Source organism: Propithecus coquereli, unplaced genomic scaffold (genome assembly GCF_000956105.1).
Source record: "Propithecus coquereli isolate 6110/MARCELLA unplaced genomic scaffold, Pcoq_1.0 Scaffold59, whole genome shotgun sequence".
Taxonomy (NCBI): domain Eukaryota; kingdom Metazoa; phylum Chordata; class Mammalia; order Primates; family Indriidae; genus Propithecus; species Propithecus coquereli.
Window position 1 is genome coordinate 406,223 of NW_012151840.1, and position 22,529 is coordinate 428,751.

Below are 22,529 nucleotides of genomic sequence, written 5' to 3' on the forward strand. Positions count from 1 at the left end.
ATTTTGCTTGCCTCTTTCTGGGAAAGAAAAGAAAAACTCAGAAGGAGCTTTCCAGAAGGAACCCTAGAGAGGAGACCCTGGGCGGCCCATGGAGCCCAGTGGTGGGCAGGGCTGTCCTCAAGTTTATGAAATGGAGGTCTCCATGCTGGGGTTTCTAGTAGGGAGAAACCTTGCAGCCGGTGCTAGCATTCTGTTCAACTCATGCATGCCAAGTGATATAGCGGGAAAAGAATGAAGTTTAGACTCAGCTGCCCTGGTTTCAAATCCTGGCACTCTTGTTTACCTGTTGTGTGATCTTGGGTGAGTCCCTAAAGTCACTGATTCTTAGTTTCTTCATCAGAGACGGAACAGTGCCTACTCACTGGAGCCTTGTGAAGGTCGGATATGACATTGTGTATAAACTGTCACAGGCAGAATGCGTCAGCTTACTACTGGGGCGAGAGCCAGCAGTGACTCCAACTCGGCCAGGCTAATTATCCTCTGCATCCTGGCCCCTCCTTCCTAGATCCCGGGTGTATCTGGTTCCAGTGCCAGATGGGTGCAGGTTTGGGCATGGGGGTGGGAACCAGCTTCAGAAGTAGAGAAAGGTGGAGAGAGATGGATAAAGAGCCACCACGCAGGGTCTCCTGGTCTGCCTGGGTCCCTCCGAGATCACACGAGGATTAAGGTCCTGGGTGGGCACAGCCCTTAGGAGACGCCATGCCAGATGTGTGCCCAGACGCGCGGTGTCCCCCCGAGGGGAAGGCATCCGTCTCCCCTGCCCTTGTAGTGTTCCTGTTCCCTTTGTTCAGGCAAAGACCATCCATCTGTCACCTCTGCCACCAGCCTACCTTGCTCTACAGTTTTCTAAACTCTGTGCCCATCCTCCACGAGCCTATCCCTGCCCTCTGTATTGGGGCAAAGGAAAATAAAGCTGTTGAGGTGTCTGCTCAGCCAGCTGTTAGAGGTCATGAGTCCAGATGTGCATGTCTTTATGAACAAGAGGTTATGACTTGCATATCAGTATGCCCTCGTGCCTGTGGCCTCAGTTTCCTTGTTTGTAAAATTTCAAAAATAACACTGACACCTATTCCTTAGAGTTGTTATTGTAGGAGTGAAACAAGAATGAAGAGTGCGAAGCCAACTGCAAACTATGACGTGACTGACAATAATTTCTACCGTGCACTGGATGTTCACCTTGCGTTGGCCAAAGTGCCACCTGTACATGCTTTCATTTAACCCGCACCACGAAGTATATTTCATTAATCCTTTCGTGGTAAATACTATTAACCCCAATTTATAGATAAGGAGCTGGGGCTCAAGAAGGTTAAGCGAATGTGCTCAGAGGCAGGAGGGTGAGCTAAAGGGCAGAGCTGGGGTGTGGGCCAGGCCCACCAGACCCCTAAGCTGTGCTCCTCACGCAGCCCTCGAGTTGTTTATCACTAGGGATGATGAGGGGGCTGCAGGTCTGTGGACTGTAAGTTGGAATGGGAGAGGCCATTCTGTGAAGAAGGCTGGCCTGGGGAGCTGGGGAGCAAGGGACTTGGGGGGATGGCTGGGGAGGAGGTGAGGCTATAGGGCTGGTGGTGTGCAGGGAGGCTGCTACCAGCCACTGGGCACAGCCCACTCCTCATTTCTGCCCTGCCCAGTCTCTGGGCCCTGCTGCCATGAGCCAAGGCTATAGGTAAGCGGGCAAGCAGGAAGGGACACAGACAATGTCATGCCTTCTTACTGCCTCAACCTGCTGCAGGTGGCAGGGTGTTTGAGAGTCCAAAAGAGAGACAAGGAGGAGAGAGTGAGAAGACAAGAGCAGCTGGACTTCCGCCTCCCTCTCAGCTCCATCACTCTCGGGGCTTCTCCCTGCTCCTCTCACCCATCCAAGCCCCCCAGGCAGGCCAGTGAGGCCGGCACCTCCATACCCGCCATGCCCCCCCAACAAGGCTGTCGGCTCCCCTGCTCCTGCAGCTCTCCCTCATTGGCCTGCACTCTTTTTAACAAGGTGCTCCCCCATCTAGAGTTCCCATTGACATTCTCCTCTTCCAGGAAGCCTTCCTGGATGGACCAAGCCACTGGATGCCATTATAAGCCCTTATTCCAGCAGTACTGAGGGGCTCAGTTGGCCTCTCTTCATCTGTTTCTATCTCTCTGTCTCTGTGCTGGGTTAGGAGAGAGAAAAGAAGAGTATCAAGATCCCCTCATTAGGATGAGCATTCTCCAGGGCAGAAGTAGCACCTTCCAGGGTCCAAAACAGAGGCAGTTAGGGAGGAAGAAGAAGGGATGAGTGCCTAGTCCAGCATGGGCGCTGACACCCCCAGTGAGGGACGGAAGACGGTGTCTTGGCACCCCATGTTCACCCTCCAATTCTTGCTCTCTAACCTCAATCCTGCTGCTTGCTAATTCTTCCCATTTTAGTCCTAGGGAGGAAAAGCACTGGCCATGAATCCCAGTCCTCCAGGGCCTGTACAGCCCAAGAAATCGGCCGTTGGGTCCCTCCAGTCCTCACTTTCTCTGAGGCCTCGCATCCGCCCACTTTCACAGTTTACAAGTCCCTGTGCAGCAGAGCAGCGGTTGCTAAGAAAAGGTGATGTCATCGTGCCATGTTACCAGTGGGGAAAGCCATGCCCAGGGGTCATCACCTCTTCCTGGCCATGGTGACAAAATGGCCAGGGAGCATCCAGAGCCCAGGTCTCCTGACCCCAGCAGCCCAGGACTCCTCCCGCTACACCAGGACAGCTTGTCACTTTCTCACCTCCCACCCCCACAGAATGAAACTTCCGTGTGTCCAGGCTCACTCAGCTCCTCTCCTTCCTCCCATCCATCCCGGCATCTCCCCCCATTTCAGTGATTCCAGGTTAGAGGGAGGAAAAAGAGGCAGGATAAAAGACAAAGACAGAGTCAACGGCAAAAGGGAAGACAGAGGGCCACAGGCGGACAGAGTCCTAGCCGGAGACAGAAAGCACGACAGAGGCAGGTGCACCGCGAGACAAGAGGGCGGGGAGAGGCGAGAAGACTGATGGACCCAGAGGCAGGCGGGAGCAAGGCCTGGGGAGAGACGGAGGCGGCCGGGTGGGCAGGGGGCCTGCGGGCACTGGCCTCATTCCGGCACTGTGTGCAGGAGAGAGTCCCCTCATTATGCAAATGGCCTCGGGGGTTACCATAGAGGGACATCTGCTCAGTCCCCCTGTGAGCGGGTGGCTGCCAGGCGCTTAGCTTCCGAGAGCCAGCCTCCCACAGCAGCCATCCAGACGCAGCCCCTCAGATCTCAGCCCCAAGGCCCGTCCCTTCCAGCCCTGCACCCCTGCTCCCCAGGAGCCCCCCAGGTGAATCTGAGAGGAGGGTGAGGCCGGGGGAGCAAAGGAGGCAGATGGAGGGAGGGAGGGCTGGGGAGGCGGAGAAGGAGCGAGGGGGCCCTTTCTGGGCTCTCGGGCAGCAGAGGGGCAGAAGGAAGAAGGGGGCGGCCCCCTCACCAACAAGCCTGTCCGCCAGGAGAGCTGGGACAGGAGAATCCCATTTCCATCACCCCACACTTCCCTCGTCCCCACAGCTTTGTGTCCAGAAGCCGAGAGCCCTGTCCTTGAGTGGCCTGGGCGCAGGCTGGAGCAGACAGGACGCCAGGCCTCTCAGCCCGTGCGTCCTGCCAGCGTCCCTGCTCTACTCTCTTCTGCCTGGACTTAGCTCTGGGGGGAGTTTAAAGGAGTTGGGGAGGGAAAATGAGGGACAGTGGGACGGTGGGGGCAGGGATGAGGCCAGCAACAGAGAGGAGAAGCTGCGACCCTGAAGAGGGAACTGCAGAGCGGGAGAGGCTGCGAGGACACGGAGAGGCACCGAGGGGCCTGGGGTCATTACTGAGCACGGTGAGCTTGGCCCTCCGGGAGCGCAGGGCGGCCTCCGTGGCCTGGCACTCGTAGGAGGCGTCGTCAGAGAGCTCGGCATCCGTGATCTCCAGGTTGTACTGCCCGGCGTCCGCGGAGCCCACGACCCGGTACCGCGGCCAGGCTGCAGAAACAGAAAGGGCGAGGCCCAGGGTGAACCCCGACCTTGGAACCAGGACGGCCCTGACCCTAAGGACACTCCTCTGCCCACTCCTCGTCCCCTGCCAGGGCCCGCACACACCCAGACCAGCATTCCTTCCTCTGCCCTGTCCTGGACGCCACTGTCAGGGGAGAGGGTGAGGTCCCCAACACAGGCGCCTGTTGTCAGGACCCCCGTGGCGAGGCTGGGAGCCACAGAGCTGGAGGAGCGGACAGGAGGAGGGCAGAGGCGGAGAGGGGAGCAGGAGCAGAGGAAATCTCTGAAGCTGTTTGCAGACAAATGTCTCTCATAACAATAGGAAAGAAAGAGGAGGGAAAAAAAGGCAGACAGCAGGGAGAAAAGGAGAGGGGGAGAGAGGGAGAGCATGTGGGCGCCAGGAAATATAGGGCATCGCAGCACAGACGTGAGCTCACTGGGGCCACTTCTGCGGGACTTGCGAGGCAGAGGGAAGCCGGAGGCAGGTCGAGGCCTCGCCCCTGCGCCATGGGAGGGTGGATGAGGCAGGGCCCCGCCAGCTGCCCAACAAGCCCCTAAACCAGAGTCCTGGTTTCCTGTGGTGGCTGAGGCGGGGTTGGGGGTCTCCAATTCAGCCTCCCTTGCCCTCCCTCCCTCAGGCTGCCACCCCCCTCCCACTCCCCTGCCCTCCCCTCTCCTGTTCCCCACCATGGCCGCCTCCCATTATCTCCCTCTGTCCAGAGGCTATCGATTCTTCTCACTCCATATCTATTGATGTCTCTCTCCCAGTTTCTTTCTCTTTCTATCATCAATGGATGCACCAGACCCATCGCTTTCCTTTATACAGATTGCTCTACACAGACAAATTTCCCCCACCTGTGCTAACACATGGAGCCCACAGCAAATAATCTCAACCTCCTCAACAATAATGAGAATGGAAATACACAGCCCCCTCCCATACTGACATCATCACTGTGCTTTACAGCTAACGATGTGTTTTCACAACGCACATTTTCTCATGGGGTCCAAAACTCACAAATGCACTGTCAAGGCAGGCAGGCCTGCAACTACCATGCCTGTTTCACACGTCAGTACACTAAGGCCCAGAGAGGTGCAGTGGCCTTCCTGAGGTCACCCAGCTGGCAGGCGGCGGAGGCAGGACTAGAACTCAGCCGTCCCGACCCCGCATCCACCCTGCCAGGTGGCCTTTCCAAAGGTCTCTTTACTTGCTTTAGAATACGGGAGGCTGTTTTTGTTTTTTTTTGACTGACTCATTACATTTGCTTCAGCACCAGCTACATACCAGTGCTTAATAAAGGCTTGTTGAATGAATAAATAAATGAGTGCTCGGGCTGATATTAAAATGAGTTTTTGGCCTCTGAGCAGACATCACCCGTACGGGGGGAGGAGAGAGGCTGGAGCAGAGCCAGCCAGGCATAAGACACTTGCAGGACACAGAAATTGCCCGTGCTCTCTCCTTCCCCTTGCCGCTGGAGACTCCCAGCGCCTCCTCTGCCTGCAGCACCCCTCGGGGTGTCCGTCTGTCTGTCTGAAGCTCTCTTATGTAAAGGTCTCTTGGTTTCCCTTGGCCTCTCTGGCATCGTGCTGCCTTCCTCGAGCCAGTCCGCAGTGGGAGAAAAGGCAGAGCTGTGGGCTGGGAAAGCGGTGGAGACGGAGCTGGGGAGGACAGGGAGGGGGAGGCTGGAGCATCAAGGAGGGTGGTGAGGACACTAAGGGATGGTAAGTCCAGAAATCTACACTGGGAGTGGGAAAAGGTGCTGAGATGAGACAGTTGGGACGCTGGGCGGCTGCACTCACCTTTGAGGCCCTGGCCCATGCCCAGGGCCAGCCCGTCCTTGGTCCATTGCACAATCCCAGAGTAGTTGAGCAGCACACAGGGGAGCACGGCCCGCTGTCCGGCCACCACAGTCTGGTCGGCTGGCTCCTGGCTGAAGCGGGTCTGGGTCCCTGCAAAGCCGAAGGCAGCACTGGGTAAGGAGATGAGTGAGGAGAGGGGTCCTCCAAGAGGCCACCCCCCTCAACAGACACTCTGTAGGAGGCAGGAGGGAGACAACCTCAGGCTGGGGAGGGGGACTCTCGGGTGTCTGCTCCACTTCAGACTCAACCCCTTCCCTCCAAGATGTCACGTGCTCGCCCTTTATTCCTTTCCCCTCCATGGCCCACAGGAATGGGTTTCAGGAGCTGAAGTGCTTGGCAATGGTTGAAAGGGGTGCGGTGTTACATAAACGTTTCAGAGGTGGGTCTAGTCCAACCCTCTCATTTGACAGAGGAGGACCTTGAGGTCCAGGGGGAAGAGTAACTTATCCAAGGGCACCCAGTGAGTTACTGGCAGAGCTGGGCTGAGAGCCCGAGCCCCTGCTCCCCAGGGCCTGGGCTGTTCCTCCACCACCCGCTGCCTCACCCCGACACCCATGTTAACGGGTGGTGCATTCATAACAATGGCTGCTGGTGATGCTGCAGCCCCCCTCAATCCTTGAGAGTTGGGCGCATTCTACCATGACCCCTAGCTGGACATGTGTCATGTGACCCAATGGGAGCCAACATGAGCCACCACATGCGTGCAGCTATGCCAGGTACACAATTCTCCCTTGAATGCATCCAGCAAGTGCATAGATTTTATGGGGCAGGCACGTCCACGCGTCTGCACATGTGTACAGAAGCTTCCTGGGTGGGAGTGTATCCAAAACCAAGTGTCTCTGAATGCACCTCTTGGCACACTGGCACTGCTCGGTGTGTTTACTCCTTGCTCCCAAGTGCTGGGGGCGTGAGTGCATACACACGGACACACCTGCACACCCCCCGCCTCCCACACTAGCACGGTGGGAGCTGAGAGGCCATGTGACTCTGTTCCACTCTCCCTCCGGCTGTGGGAGCTACACATGGCTGCCCGGCTGGCAGCTCGGCCGGGAGCATTTGATTAGAGAACTGCAGAGTAATTGCCTTTAATTGTGGAGCCTAAATGGAGCAGGGAATTGCATTGCGGGTTTCTTCTCCCCCACCACTCCCACCCACCCGCTCCAACCAGCACTGGTCAGCCCCAGTGGTGGGGCAGGCCTAGACTCCCTGCAGAGCTACAGGAGCTGTGGGCTCAGCTTCCTTTGCCAGGCTGTGGGAAAGGAGAGGAGGGGCAACTGAGAAACCAGGGGTCAGCAAAGGGAGAGGTCTGGGCTCCCTTGCCACACCCCCAACCTGTCACACCAGGTAACCAAGATCAGCTCTCCCCAGAACTCAGGGTCTCCTCCCTCTTCTTTCAGTCCCTAGCTCAGGAGCCTTTGCAGAGGCCAAATCCCCAAATCCAACCCTTTCCAAAATTTCTCCAACCTGACATCGCTACTGTGTGTAAGCAAACTTAACTCACCCCTCCCCATTCCAAGATCTCCCTCTAAGCGATAACAGATCCTAGTCTCATCCCTCCTTTCATTTTTCTCCTCCAGCCCCATTTCTCCCCTTCTTTCCAAACTGGCCCCACATCCCCCTCTTCCAGGAAGCCCTCTTAGGCTGATCCCTTGGCCCCTTGGGCAAACACAATTGGTCCCATTACCCAGCTTTGCTGTCCTCTTTCAAGTTATCAGAGCTTATGCCCATGTTTTTGCTTGTCACAGGGTAAAGCGTAGCCGGTAGGTAGGTGTTTGCCCTGTTATACCAGAATAGGAACTTCTCCTCTAAGACCGAGAGTCATGATCTCTCCTCCCTTTGGACATCTGACATCCATCCACATTGGATGCTGCACACAAAGGGGCCTGAAAAAGAGGTGGCAGGGGCCAGGAGCGGACTGGTGGCCAGGATATGATACAGTATAGGCAGCCCCCTTACTTTAAGTGTGCAGGTACAGCTCTTTGGGTCTGCAGGGGCCAGGAAGTTAGAAACAGCGTCCCTCTCCCATCCTCTATGAGGGTCTCCCCAAACTCTGCTGACCCGATCTCCCATTCACATCTTCTAAAGGAGAAAAGGGTAAGGCTCACACACATTCTGAAGGATTAGGGTGGCAGGTGCTGAGATCCTGGGAGAGGGGTGGGTCAGGTGAGCAGCCAGCATTATTAATTCAGGCATTGCCTTCATTATTATTCAAATTTATTCATATCCTTGCGCATTTCTCTAGTGCAGCTACATGCAGCAAACTCTGCACACTCACGTTTCTCCTTCCCACAGCCCCCGGAGCCCAAGTCAAGGGCTTGAGAGTGGGGCGGCTGGTGAGCTCTGGCTCAGAGATGGAATTTATATTCATAGCTTTCCTGCACGGGGCCTGGACATCCTGGTCTCCTGCTGATGTCCCCAGAGGACAGTGAGCAGCTGGCTCCATGTCTACGTGGAGTCAGGAGGTGACTGGCCCCGCGGCAGGGTGGAGGTGGGAGGCACTTGGAGTCAGAGTCGGGAGATGGGGAGCTTGCTGGAGTGAGGAGTGGTGTGACCCTGGGCATGTCACCTCCTCATCTGGCCTCCATTTGCTCACCTGCACAATGACAAGCCTGGACCAAGGACGGCAGATCCCTCCCTGCTCGAATATAAGAGCACAGGTTTAGGAGACAGACTGAGGTTTACAGTCTGCCTGTGTGGCTTCTCAGCCGAGTGACCTTGGCCAAGCTACTTACTCTCTAAGCTTCATTTTCCTGCTTGGTAATCTGGGGGATGGTAACGCCTGCTTCCCAGTTGCTGTGAAAGCCAAACGAGATGAGGTGAGCACGATGCCCGGTACAGTCCCTCGCATGTACCCACTAAACGGTAGTTATGATCACTATTTACCCTGCGCAGTTGGACAACTGGAGGGACAGCCAGAAACCTGAGCACAGACATGCCAAAGAAGGTGGTTATGTCTTTCTGGGGATTTTGAAGTCAAATTTTCCCTTTGTTTAGGCCTGTTTGAAGCCACTTAGTCCAGAGACGGGGAGATGGAAGCAATGACCCTGTAGAGAGTCCCTAGAGGAGGGGAAACGAAGGGGTCTTGGCAATTTAACTTGATGGAAAGGCAGCCTAGATCCTGAACCCGCAAAAGTCACAGGCAATGTTTTCTGGTCCCAAAACGGCCCCTGCAGGCAAGACGGCACCTGAGATAGCGTCCAGATGCCCCCAGGCTATGCCAGCCTGGTTCACGATTAGCGGAAATCCGAAAGTCTGCTCGCCAAGTCCTGTTCTATCTACTCTGCACATGCCAGGCTTCTGTCACCCCTTCCATTCTTGCACAGGTTCCGTGAGAGGAACACTTCTCCCTCCCCCTCCCTCGGATTCAAACAGGCACCTCCTCTGGGAAGTCTTCCATGACTTGCGTGCATTCCCTCGGAGTACGTGGTACTCACTTCTCTCTTCTGCTGTAGCAGGGACCACGCTGCAGGGCAGCGGCCGCCCCCTCCCTGCCCAGACCCAGAGGCAACTCTTGGAGTCTGGACTGTGTCACTCATAGCCCGAGACCCATCACCGGGCACAGGGCCTGGCTGCTGGGCACACCACAGAGGTTCTGAATAAATCTGCAGAGGAGTGAGAGTGAGCAAACCGCAAACAGTCCGGCCTTGCAACACCACCACCGAGAAGAGGAGACAGAGCATGCCCTACCCCCAGGTGAGGCCCACAGACTTCAGCAGGGGCAGAGGAGGCCAGGAGGGTGAAGGGGACAGCATCTTCCCCCCAGTGAGAGGAGGAAAGGTGCTGGGGGCAGGAACTGGAGTTGGTCCTGGGAAGCTCCCTGGAAAAAGGGATGTAGAGCAGAGCTGAAGGGTAGGGAAGCAGGTCTGGAAAGTTCCAATGCAATGATGGCGGGTAACAAGGGGATGTGAGGGAGTGGAGGAGAAAGCCTAGGAAGTGAGCAGTGAGGTGCAGACCTCAGACAGGGTGCAACCGTTCCGTCAAGAGAGGGTGGAAGTGTCCTAGTGGCCTTATGCCGAAAGGAGGGGATGAGGTATTGGTGTGTCCTGGAGTGTCAGGAAGGTGCCAAGGACCCACACAAGTGGCTAGCAGGTAGCCTATGCACAAGCCCAAGCGCACCCCCCTCCAAGGTCCTGGCCGCCTGGCCTTCACCGTCTACGCCACAGAGCGCAGCCTGCCCTGAACTGGGGTGAAATTTCAGTCCCATCCCTGCACCTGTGCCCACTTCCAGGAAATAAAACCAGCACCGGGCAGAAATGCAGGGAATCCGCTCACTGCGGGGTGAGAAGGTGGGCCTTGGGGAGCCAGGCGGGAGGGGAACCAGGACGGGCCTGACCACAGACAGAGAGTGAAAACGGACTTGCTCCCGTTGCACCGTCAAATCCTGGCAGCTCCAATCTGGGGCGAGCGCGCAATTCTGCGATTCTCTGTGTGTTTTTAAGTGAATCTCCGCCTGCTCAGAGCTTGCTCCCTCCCCGACTTCAGACACCATCGTAGACATGGTGAACTCTTAAGCAGCCGTCGCGGAGGCAGGCAAAGAACAGCCGAGCTGCACGCACGCGTGCAGGAGCGCACACTCACACACGCCGAGCAGGAGGCCAACCGAGGTGCAAATGATGCTGAGAAATAGAGCCAGAGACAGACACCCACACAGAAGTGCAGGGAGATCAGGGAGAGAAAGTAGAGAGAGGTGTGAGGAGGGAAGAGGAGAGCTCCGCTAGGAAGAGCCCAGGAAGAAAAAGATGCATGCTGAGGCCAGGCCCACAGGGATCTGGAGGGAAAAGCCAGTGAGACAAAGGCACCACAGAGCACAGAGACCAGGCCGAAGCAGGGGAGCAGGAGGGGAGAGGGATGGAGACCGGGAGGAAGACAGAGAGGGGGCCGTGGCCACACCGGGCCAGCATCCCACCTCCTGCCCCGGTTTGGACTGCATCGTTCCACCAGCACAGGGCACTCCTGGGAGGCTCTGCCGGGGTTAGCAGGCCGGTTAAAGGCTGAATAGGTGCGGTAGATCAGAGCCTTGAGGGGTGAGGGGAGCACCGAAGGACCCCGGGGAGAGGTCTGGAGTGCAGCAGGAGATACCGCAGGCAGCTCTGTGCTTCCTGCCCAGGTGAGGAGAGGTGAGAGCTTGGCGGGGGGGGGTCTGATTTCCCCCCAGCCTCCCCTCCACCTCTCTCCCAGATCTCCTTCCTTTCGGGTTAACCCACGGCCCTCACCACCCCTGTTCCCACAGCACAAAGCTCCTCTAGCCTCAGCCTTGAATTTGTTCCCTCCCTAGTCTCCCACCACACTGCCTGGGCTTCCACTTGGCACTTATCACAGCCCACCTTGGATTAGAAGTTACTCTGTGTGCGTTTCTCTCCTGGGAGCCCCTGGACAACAGGATGATTTGATTTACCGCTCTTGTCCCTTCAGCCTCAACAACGTCCCTTAATAATGAACACCGCCAGTTACGAGATGCCGACTACATGCCGGGCACCGAGGCAGACGCGTTACACACACCGTTTCCAGCAGCATAATCCTCTCGCAGCGGCAGTCGTTATGACCTCCTTTTTAGACAAAAGGGAAGGAAGGCTCGGGGCACTTAAGGCGCAGCGTGTAAGTGGCAGAGGTGGGACTTGAACTCAGGTCCTTTGGGCTCTGCAGTCCCCGCCCTTGGCACTGTGCCATGCTACAAGAAGCCTCTGCAGAATGAACTTAGCTTCATGGCCTCCACCCGGAAGACAACTGCTGGTGCCCCTAAGTTCCGCGCATCTACCACTCCTGAAGCCGAGCTACAGCTTAGACTTCCACCTGAATGCCGCTTACCTGCGGGAGGGCAGCGCGCCTCGGATCTGGGGCTGGCTGGTGCCCTAGAGCCACACGTACGTGCCCTGTACCCTGGCGTCAACACTGGGGAAGGCTTGATGTAAATGTTCCTACGTGAAGGGAAGAGTGGTACCCCAGGCTGGAGCAACCACCAGCAGCACCCAGAGAGGTTGCAGTGATTCAGAAAACACCAACCGTTAGGCCACCGGTGGGCACCTACAGGAGTAGTAGAAACAACAAATAGCCCTGCTTACCGTGCCACACAGCTCACTGATGCAAGTTCACTTAATGTACACAACAACTCAATGAGTTGGTACAATTTTTATCCCTAATAAGGCAACGTCCCCGCAGTCACACAGCCGCTAAGTACCAGACCCAGCAAACACAGCGCGGGACCAGACCCCTGGCTCCCCCTGGAAGCCACCTGAACAGCCTGGCTACTGCTGTCTTCTGGGACCTCCCAGCTCAGATTTAAGCCACTGTGCACACCTGTCCCCAGGGACCTCTCTACCTGCCCTTAATACTGTCCTTTCTCCTGGGACACTCTCTCCTTAACACTGATCTTCCTGGGGTCACTAGCTCTGTTCTGCAACTGCCTCCTCCGTCTTCACCACAGCACGGGGCGCCAGAGCTAGGCAGTGTCTGTGTGAACACATCTTCTCTTCCTCCAAAGGCCTGGGGAGGACAGAGAGGTCGAATCCTATATTTCACTAAGAACTAGGAAGTGACCTCTAAATCTATCCCAGAGAGGCTGGAAATGCTTACAGATTCTCACACGCACGTTGTACACTTCTTGTGGGCACGTGTTCCACAACACACGAGCACACACATCTGCCGGCATGCACACACGCACACATGCACACCCCTCCTGACTTCTACATTCAAGTCCGTGTCTCTGCACCCATGGGCACCCGTCTGCTCCCTCGTCACTGCACACGTGCCCTGGCGGTCATGTTCCCAGAGCCCAGGCTGCCAGGCCAGCCCGGAACCAGGGGGGCAATGGGGCCAAGCACACAAGAAGCCAGGGAGCAGGAGAGGGGGGTGGTGGAGGACAGGCCCTGTCTCCCCGGATTTATCAAACGAGCGGTAATGAACCCCCTGGGCCAGAGCAGTCCCCACGCTCTCCACTCCAGATCGCGCTGCTGGTTCAAAGGGAAGCCTTTGATTCGCACCGACAGCTTTCAGATGGAACTAAATCTCTCCACACTCCACTCTCCCCCCTCTCTCTGCCTCACATCTTCGCTCTCTGCCCACCCCCACAGGACTTTCTTCCCCCCACCCCAGCCATTCCCTTCTCGCTCTATGAAAAATACAACAGCCAGAGAGGTCCCCTCACATTGGATGCTCTCAGAGAAGAGAGGATTTCAGCTCTCTGGGCTGGGCCAGCAACCCGGCAAAGGGGGAAGAAGGAGAGAGGAAAGAGAGAGGAGAGAAGGCAGGAGCAGGGAGGGAGGGAGACTGAGAGAAGGAGGCTGGGGGCTGCTGGGCTGGGGCTGGGCAAGGGTGTGGACAGAGAGGATGCTCCCGGATGACCACGGACGCTGGTCTGACCATGGGACGGGGGTCTGGGTCTGCTGACTCTGCCTTACACAGAGCCCAGCCCAGAATGCCCCGGTGCCCCAATCTGATGTGACTGCCTGCAGAGACTGCAACCCCGCCTTTGACAGATGAGGCATCGGGGTAGGAAAACTCTACTGACTTGCTCACAGGGATAATCTCAGAGGAATGACTATAAGTAGAAGTCAGGTGACACAGATATCAGATGCAGAGTCCGAAATGACAAACTGCATCCCCAAAGACAAGTTTCCAAACGTCCAAGGACTATTGTCACCTCTACTCTCCTGCCCACCAAAGCACTCTGGCTTCATTTCACAGTTTGAAGTGAAAAAGACACAGTGAACAGAAGGGCCTCGAATGCCCTGACCCGACCCACCTTCACCCCCTTCCCACTCCTGCCCCTTTCTCGCTCGTCCCAGGAAGCCAAAGCCGTAAGCAAAAGAACCAGTCTCTCCTCCCTCACCCCAACTGCTTGGCCACTGCCACCCCGATGTCCATCTCTAAGGCTGGGGGTAGAGTAGGGACAGCCAAAGGCATCTTTCCAGGGACCAGATGGGATTTTACAAGTGGCCACATTCTGGCCTGGTTTCCTTGCATTTGAGCGACCACAGAGGCCAGCTGCAGGGGCCGGCTGTGTTCATAGTGACAGGGCAAGTGGGCCAGTGGATTAGTCACCCAAAAAGACAGGAACAGAGCCCTGGAAAAGGCAAGGGGGACTGCTGGGCAGGGGAGGACAGAAGAACTCCGAACCAGAAGTTGGGGGTGCAGGCTTATCTGGTCCTGGCTCTGCCACCAACTGGCTGTGTGACTGTGGGGAGGTCACTTCACTTGTCTGGGTCTCAGCCTCTCTAAACTGTAAAGGGAAGGAACAACTTGGCCCCCAAAGGCCTTTCCAGCTCTGATGCTCTCAGATCCCACCCCTGCCTCCTGCTCTCCTGGGGCCTCAGCCAAACCTTGAGGACACTCCTAAGGACTCAGTCCTGTGTCCCATCGCGCTCAGACTGGGGAGAGGAACTGAGGTACCTGGGCCTGTCCTGTCGTTTCTTCCCTGTCCAGGGCATAATGGGAGGTCTGAGGGTCTGTGTCACTGAGACAGAGACCGAGAGGACCCAAGGGAGGTGTCCAGCATAGGAAGAGAGAGGCCATCCTTCGTTTTCCTTGTAAGGAACCACCACATCCCTTCCGATAGGTTCATGGTGGGTACATGAAAGACAGAGGGCAGGCAAGCTGGGGGCCCTGAAGTGACCCACCAGCCCAGGCCCACTCACAAAACTTCAAGCTTCACATGGAAGAGGCTGGCAGGGATGGCTGGAAACACTCCCACCTGCCCCATATGGGCCTCCAGCCCGTGGCACCTGGGCCAGACCTAAAGCAACAGCTCTATGCAAATGTGCCCTGGCAGGGGCCCCTGAGAATGTTTTATGGGAAGGACAATGGCATGGTGAGCCCAGTGGGCTTGGCTACAGCAGGTACGACAGGCGGGAGCAAAAAGCGGGTGGCAGGGCTGGTGAATGGTTCTGCTGGAAAAATGAGTCTCAATCTGGCTTCAGTGGGCAAGGGAAGGAGGTGGGGGAGAGAGGAGGCAGGTGGCAGGCAAAGACTTAGCTCAGAAAGGAGACAGAGGCTACGAGGCAAGGAGGAGGTAGCAGAAACTAGGACAGGGCCAGAGAAGCCTGCGAGGAGCGGGGGTGGAAAGGCGGGAGAGGGACAGCCTCTGCCCTCCACCCCACCCAGGCCCTGCATCTGCCCCCTGACCTAGGGAGCCGATGGGCGCAGGGCCCAGCGCCTGGCTCTCCAGCAGTGCTCAGAGTGCACAGACGCGGGACACTGGAGGGGATACCTCCATATGCAAAGAAAAAACAAGGGAGGAAAGGATGGCAAGAAAGAATTGCGGACCCAAAATAGAGAGCAAAGGAGATAAAGAGAAAGTTTGTGGTGGGAAGAGGAAGCAAGAGGCTGTAAAAGATTGTTTTAAGGTCAGGCAAGGAAGGAAAGCACTGCGGGACACTACGGTATGAAAGCAGCAGGGAGCAAGACAGACAGGAGAGGGGAAGAGAAGAGAACTGCATTAGAACGAAGACCTGAAGCTGGGCAGGAAGGGCCTTGGCGACAACCAACCCAACACGCTTCGTTTTGAAGAAGCTGAAGGCCAGCAAGGGAGGGAGGAATTTGGGGTGGGCATGTCTCCACGTCCCTTCTGGCCAGCCTCCTGCTTACAGAGGCCCCTCGCGAGAGGCAGGCGCACCCCAAAGCCCACTCCGTCTGCACTGTTCGTGGGGCAGGAGGGGGCTCTACCAGGAAACCTTCCTTCACCAAAGGAAGGGAAGGAAGAGGGGCGCTGAGAGGGGAGTTATGGAGGAGAAGGATGGAAGACGGATAGAAAATGACAAGTGAGAATTAAGATAAAAACGTAAGGAGACCATCTGGGAGGGAAACTGAGAACGGAGACAAGGAGGACGGAGGACCAAGACGGAAGACACTGGAGAAGGCCGAGGAAGGCCGACGGGGTTGGCGGCAGAGGAAGGGGGCCGTGCAGGTGGATGGGCAGGAAGGTCAGGGTGGACGACCCCTCACCCTCTGGCCTCCCCTGAAGGTCTTGAGCTTTTAGGTCAAGAGAAGAACTGAAGTTCTTGGGAAATGGAAGGGAGCTTTGAAAAGCTCAGCCGAGGAGGGAGAGGAGAAGGGGATGGGACAGGCTGTATCTGAGGCACTATGAGGGCAGGGTCAGGCATTGGCTGCTCCTCGCCTCCGCCCACAAGTCCCGCAGGGGCTCTCAGCTTGCCCTCTGAGGACGGAGGATGGAGGTCAGTCAGCCACTCCTCGTGGCCTGCCCTCCTGTCTTTCCCTGGGCAGACACTCGATTTTCCTGGGGTCTAACCCCATTCCCTCCTCCTACATGAAAGCCATCCCCCTGGGCACAACACCTACCTCCCTATGCTCCATAATGAAGAGAAGTGCAAGTTCTGCTCTGAAAGCCTCCCTCTGTCTGCTTTAACGATCGCAGTAACCGCTATCGTGAATAGTCCGAGAGGAGCCAGAATGGTACCCGAGTCCCCCCAGCAGGCTCGTAGCCCAGGAAGAAATGCAGGCTGGTCCCCAGACCCTCTGCTGGGAGGTTTCCTGGCTTTTAGGAACAGCCTCCTGAATAAATGGCCTCAACTCTGAGAAATACAGAAAAGGCCAGGGCAACACTGAGGAGGGCATTCTCTCCTTGACCCTGAAACCAAAAGAGCCAGAAGGAAATCCAGTTCTTCTGATACCAGACAGGTACCCTTAAGGACACGTCTCCGTTTCTAAGTTTAACAAGCTTTATTACATTTCCGCAGCCCCTCGCCTCACCCCCATTACCCCCCGCTTCACACCTCAAAATTTTTTAAAAACTCAAAAAAAACTAAAAAAAAAAAAAAGGGGGACCAGCAGGTCCAGGTCATTGACATCATTCTCCGTCCAGGACCAGAACCCATCATCACAGACGACTTCGCAGATTGCTCTAGCACTTCCAGATGGACTCTCTGAGTCTGCGAGCCAGGTGAGGAAGGCATGGGGCTCCGACGAATGCTCCCTGCGTGGGCACCTGGCTCTCCACTAGTGCCTCTGAGAAAGGCTGACGTGGCAGACACTAGGCATGCCCACAACACAGGTGTCAGCCCAGAAGCCATTACTGTGCCTTCCACACAAGCCTCAGGCCAGGCAGCGATGACGATAGATCCCAGGCAGCAGATTTTTGCGTTTACATGAGAACTTTCCCATAGCACACAGCAGTGAGCTCCCCATTGCTAGAGGTCTTCCAGCTAAGGCTGGCTGGCCACCTGGCAGCAACGTTCCAGAGGGCTCTGGGTAACATTTAGGACCCCTTTCAACTCTGGTGCTTCATGATTCTATTTACACACTCCTACATTTTCTTCTTACTTTGGACATACACTCGTCAAATAATCAATGCATAACAATTTGATCAAGGCGGACTTGAAGTTTAAAAGAAGGAATTCTTCAAACAGGGCCATCTGAAGGGGAAAGAACAGGTCAAAAAATGGTCTAGGATGGAAGTCAAAGGTGTAAGTAAGACCTTTGTCTGACGGCAATTAACCATAAGACTTCAAAGGGATAGTGATGAGCCTTGAATATAATCGTATTGATTTAGACCTGTAGTTATTCTGTAACTCTACTGCATTTTATTCTGGCTCCTTTTTCAGATGACTAGATGATAAACTTGAAGCAATAGATGTAATCCTAGTTGTGCATCTTCCACACACCATAGGTGCTCAATAAATGCTTGTTGTTTGGTTATCTCCATTGATGATTAATGGATAAAACACCAGCCCCCTGAGAAAGTCACCCCCCAGAGAAAGTCACCCCCCAGAGAAAGTCAACTCAATTCAAGATACGTTAATACATGTAATAAATAATTATTGGTTTGGTTGTTTATTTATTTATTTATTTATTCGGAGACAGGGTCTCACTCTCTCACCCTGGCTGCAGTGCAGTAGTGTCATCATAGCTCACTGCAACCTCAAACTCCTGGGCTCAAGCGATCCTCCTGCCTCAGCCTACAGAGTAGCTGGGATTACAGGTGTGTACCATCACGCCTGGCTAATTTTTTCTGTTTTTAGTAGAGATGGGGTCTTGCTCTTGCTCAGGCTGGTCTCAAACTCCTGGCCTCAAGTAATCCTCCCACCTCAGCCTCCCAAAGTGCTAGGATTACAGACATGTGCCACCGAGCTCAGCCAATAAATATTTATTGAGCACCTACTACATACCAGGCATTGTCCTGGACCCTGGGACACAAAGGTGAACACAACAGACTCGGTTCTGCCATCACCCAGCTTAAGGTCTCATAGACACACCCAAGTATCCAGGCGATATAGTGTGATGAGAGCCGTGACGGTACAACAAGGAGGAAAGTACCTGAGATCAAGGAAGGAACCCTAGCGGAAGTGATGTCTAAGCCTGGCTCTCAGGGATGAGTGGGAGTTATCCTGGTAAGCAGGGAGAGAAGGGAGAAGTAAGCGTTCCAGGAAAGCAGAGGGCATGCACGGCGGTGTGAAGTTGGGAAAGCATGGCCTTTCAGAGCCTAGAAACAGTTCACCCTGGCTGGTGTGTTGAGCACAGCTCTCCCGAAAGCCAGACACTGTGCTTGGTGGGACGGGCATGCTGAATAAGTGAGAAGTTGCCTGCTCTCATATTCTGTCAGGGGAGACAAATGAGTTAACAGCCAATTAAGCAATGAAAAGCTCTACCAGTGCCATGTAGTAGTAAACAATGCTGGTGAGACGAAATCAGGACATAAGTGGTGGGGACAATGACATGGGAACCTGTACAATCTGTACACTGCTGTGGGCACGGACACGGGGCTCTTTTTACACCAAGGAGCTTACAGCCTCAATAGACGCTTGTCGAATGCACATCTTAATGGATGTTTGTTGAATGAACAAATAAATTGCATTTTTTCATATATCACTTCCAAACTGGTCTTCCCTTGGGCTGAGACTCATATCTTGTTAGCCTTTTTTAGCTCTGGGCTCTTTGTATAGCCATACAGGTTGGACGCTGGAAGCCTTGCTTGGCACACAGTAGATATTCAATAAATACACATTTATGGACAAGAACTGCATTGAGCCTTGAAGACGAGAAGGATTTCAATAGCCAGAGAACTGGGGGAAGGGTATTTCAGACAAAGGGAACAGCACGAGCCGAGACATGGAGACATAAAAGTCCAGTGAGCAGTTGGAAGTGGCTGTAATTCAGGCACATAAAGAAATTGGAACCGAAATGAGACATCTTTAAAAATGTAGCACTTTCTCTTTCTGGACATTCCCCAGTCTCTGCCCTCCACAAACTTCTGGGCTGTTGAGGGAGAATGGACATAGACAAAGAAAGAGGTCGAGATTCAGAAAAACAAAAGTGAAAGCTGTGGCTGATCCAAGCTGCACAGAGCCATGAGTGTCAACCTGGTAAGGTCTGGGGACAGAAGGGAAGGTCTGGCTCGAGAAGAATCAGAAGGAATAGGCCGGGCGCAGTGGCTCACGCCAGTAATCCTAGCACTCTGGGAGGCTGAGGCGGGTGGATCGTTTGAGCTCAGGAGTTTGAGACCAGCCTGAGCAAGAGCGAGACTCCATTTCTACTGAAAAAAAAAAAAAACCAGAAAGAAATTAGCTGGACAACTAAAATATATATAGAAGAAATTAGCCTGGCATGGTGACACGTGCCTGTAGTTCCAACTACTTGAGAGGCTGAGGCAGGAGGATTCCTTGAGCCCAGGAGTTTGAGGTTCCTGTGAGCTAGGCTGACGCCACGGCACTCTAGCCTGGGCAACAGAGTAAGACTTTGTTTCAAAAAAAAAAAAAATCAGAAGAAATAAGGGCACATATGGTGGTGTGAGTGTGTGTGTTTTACCTCTGGGAGAAGGAGCATGTGTCCTTGTTTGTATCCACCTGTCTAGGTAAGTGTGTGTGTGACTACATGTCTACATATAAGTGTTGGTATGTAGCTACCAAAAGTAAGAATAGGGCACTTTCTGCCTATAACCAGGGCATGCTAGGCTTTTCCAATTAATCGCCATTAAAAAGATTTCCCACAAAGGCTCTTCTAGAAGCCCCAAGTTGGGGTCATCTGGATCAATCTTGCGTAAAGTAAAAGCAGCTCCAATCGGCTGCGGAATCGATCCATCTAACTCTGTTCATTCTACGCGTGCAAGGGGCACGGAATGTTAATTTGCTGCAGGGAGCTGAGGAAGTCTGCAAGTGGAGGCTCCGTAATTAAGAGCTGTAGGAGCAGCGTCTCAATATGGCGGGACTCAATAGGCAGAGGCCTGCATAGGGGAGGGAAGACTTCAGGGTTGATGACGCTGGGGATGGGGCTGGGAGTCGGGCCGGGAACTCCGGTCTTTCTGTGTCTGCACCTCATCTTTTCCATTTTGCCTGACCGGTTTGCTTGTCAGGTGGAACACAAGTGCCCCAAGAACAGAGGAGGCCCAGGGAAAACAGAACCATTCGTCTTACCACTCTCAGAAGTTTACAGGACATTGGTGGGGACATGGTGGGTGGTGACCAATTGCAAGTCTATGGCAAGGGCTCATGAAGAAACTTTCTCTTCAAGGCTGTGCACACTGATGACTGCTCTTGGGACCCCCAAAGCATGTAATTGCCAGGGCAGCTCTGCGTTCTTATTTCCATGAAGGAGGCAAGTATTTGGCAGAAGGGGAGAGCAACCTTGTATATGTGCCAGGCACTCTGCCATCTCCTAGCAGACCTACACCCATCCAGAGCCTGCTGCACATTCTTCAGATCTCCCTCCTCCAGGCAGTCTTCCCAGAGGAGTTGTAAAGGAGATATTGACATCCCAGCTAAACCAGCCACTCTGGCCTGTGCCTTAACACATAAGCCTTTCTCAACTTGTCCACTCACCAAAAATTCTGCTGATCTGGGGACACTCAACCCTGCTCACTTGTCTCTTTGCCCGTGTCGGTACATCGCAGCCTCAGGACCGCCTATACGCCAGAGGAGCCAGAAGCATGTGACCGATGAAGGTGCTCACTAAAGCTTCACAAAAAGCTGCCTAGAGCGTAGCTCCATGCGGGCCCTTGGCAAAGAGGATGCAGACATCCAGGAGTACGAGAAACCTTGAGAAAAGCAGCCTGCCTCTTCCTCACACTCTCTCTGCATCTCTGATTCTTCCCTTCCCTTTTTGATCTCCCCGTGTTGCCCACCCCCCCGCCAGGGGAATGAGGAGGGGGTCTCTCTTTCCTCCGCCTCTGTTGTCCCTGGTCTCTGCAATAACCTAATGATTTCTCATTTAGCTGCCCGGCCCTCGATGCAGAGAGGCTCCTTTTGATTGCTTGTGACACCTATCTCACAACAAATTTAGCACCTCGTTTCCTAGACGAGCCAATATTCCCCCTCGATTATCTCCCAGTGAGGGGCACGGGGCACCGTGCATTCCAACTAGCAGGCTATGCCTTCCCTGGATATCAGACTCGATCAAGCTCACAGTCCTCCGATGGATGGATGGGGGAGTTAGCGCTCATGGGAGCACAGGAGGCTCCAAGAGCAAGGGGGAGGCAGAGGGGGGCAAGGCACAGCCTCTGGAAACCCGGCCCTCAGTGGGTTTATGTGCAGAACCCTCCGAAATGGAAGGTGGGGATGGGAGCAGTTTAACCTTTGCTCAGATACTTCTGGAATTTTCTTCCCCAACAAGTCCTGAAATTTTGGTATTTCATCAGGCCACCCCCCAACTTCTGGGCATGGGGACAACCCTGGAGTCATGCTATTTCACCCTGGAATAAAACGAAGGAGGAAGAAACGCTCTCCTGCCCTCACTCCTGCAACATATTCCATGGAAATGACTTTTCCTAACAAAATTACCTGCTCCTGGCTGGGCTGCTAGGGAGAGCAGGAATTCTGCGGGATCTTCCCCACGTGACTGATGAGGGGAGATGAAAAGAAATTTCTCCAGCCCCAGAGACTGGGGGAGGTGAGTTGGACGGATGAGTTGGGAGTGTTCTCTGAGTTCATGCAGGAGGAAGGGGCAGACTGAAATAAGAGACCAGGAGACTTCTGGCCAGACGTGGGGAGTGATCAAAGGAGAAAGGAGGAGGGAGTGACAGGAATGTCAGGCATGAGGCGAAACTCAGGAGGAAGGGAGGCTTGGGGACGGAGGCAGGAGGTTGGCCAGTGAGATCTGCTGAAGACAGAGGGTCCCTGGCATGTGGAAGGCAGAAGTGTGAGAGCTTGGGGCTGGGGGGCAGTGGTGGAGGGGAAGCAGGGTGGGAATGGGTGCAAACGGTTCATCCTAGAGACTAAAGACAGCGAGAAGGAGGAGGGGGCAAAGGCTGGAGACCCCCAAATGTGAGCTGTGAGAGGACAGAAGTCATCAGGACCCCCGAGAAATGCGAGAGGCAGACTCCCCACTAGGAAAGATGGAGGAGGAGCAGAAGAGGAAAGGGGAAGGGGCCGATCACTAGGAGGGGTGGCAGATGGTGGCTGTCATTAAAGGATTCCAGTAAGTCCGGGAAGCCTTAGACAGCACAGACAAGCTTAGGTAAGCAGCGGGAGGAGAGAATTAAGGAGCAGACCCTGGAAGAAGGAACTTATGCAGAAACCTCACACCAACCCGCGTGGTTACACATAATCTAACCCTTATTCCTACTTCAACCCTAACCCTGAATAGTAACCCCTTACCCAACCTCAACCCAACGCTAATTCCAACCCAAACCGAATCCTAACGATCACTCTAATCCCAAATCCTAACTAGAACATGAGTTCCTTGAAGGCTCTCAAGTCCCCTCACAGCCTGGTACAGCATAACTGATCAACAAATGCTTATTGAAC

At 54.7% G+C, this 22,529-nt stretch overlaps 1 protein-coding gene across 1 annotated transcript in view; it reads right to left on the minus strand.

The window, feature by feature from the left end:
- Positions 1 to 22,529, minus strand: part of KIRREL (kin of IRRE like (Drosophila)) — a 97,762-nt gene that overhangs the window by 12,503 nt on the left and 62,730 nt on the right. The window contains exons 2-3 of the mRNA XM_012658550.1: positions 5,785 to 5,934; positions 3,826 to 3,975 (exon numbers count right to left, since the gene is read on the minus strand). Of these exons, the coding sequence (XP_012514004.1) occupies positions 3,826 to 3,975; positions 5,785 to 5,934 (300 nt within the window). The remainder of the gene's footprint in view (positions 1 to 3,825; positions 3,976 to 5,784; positions 5,935 to 22,529) is intronic.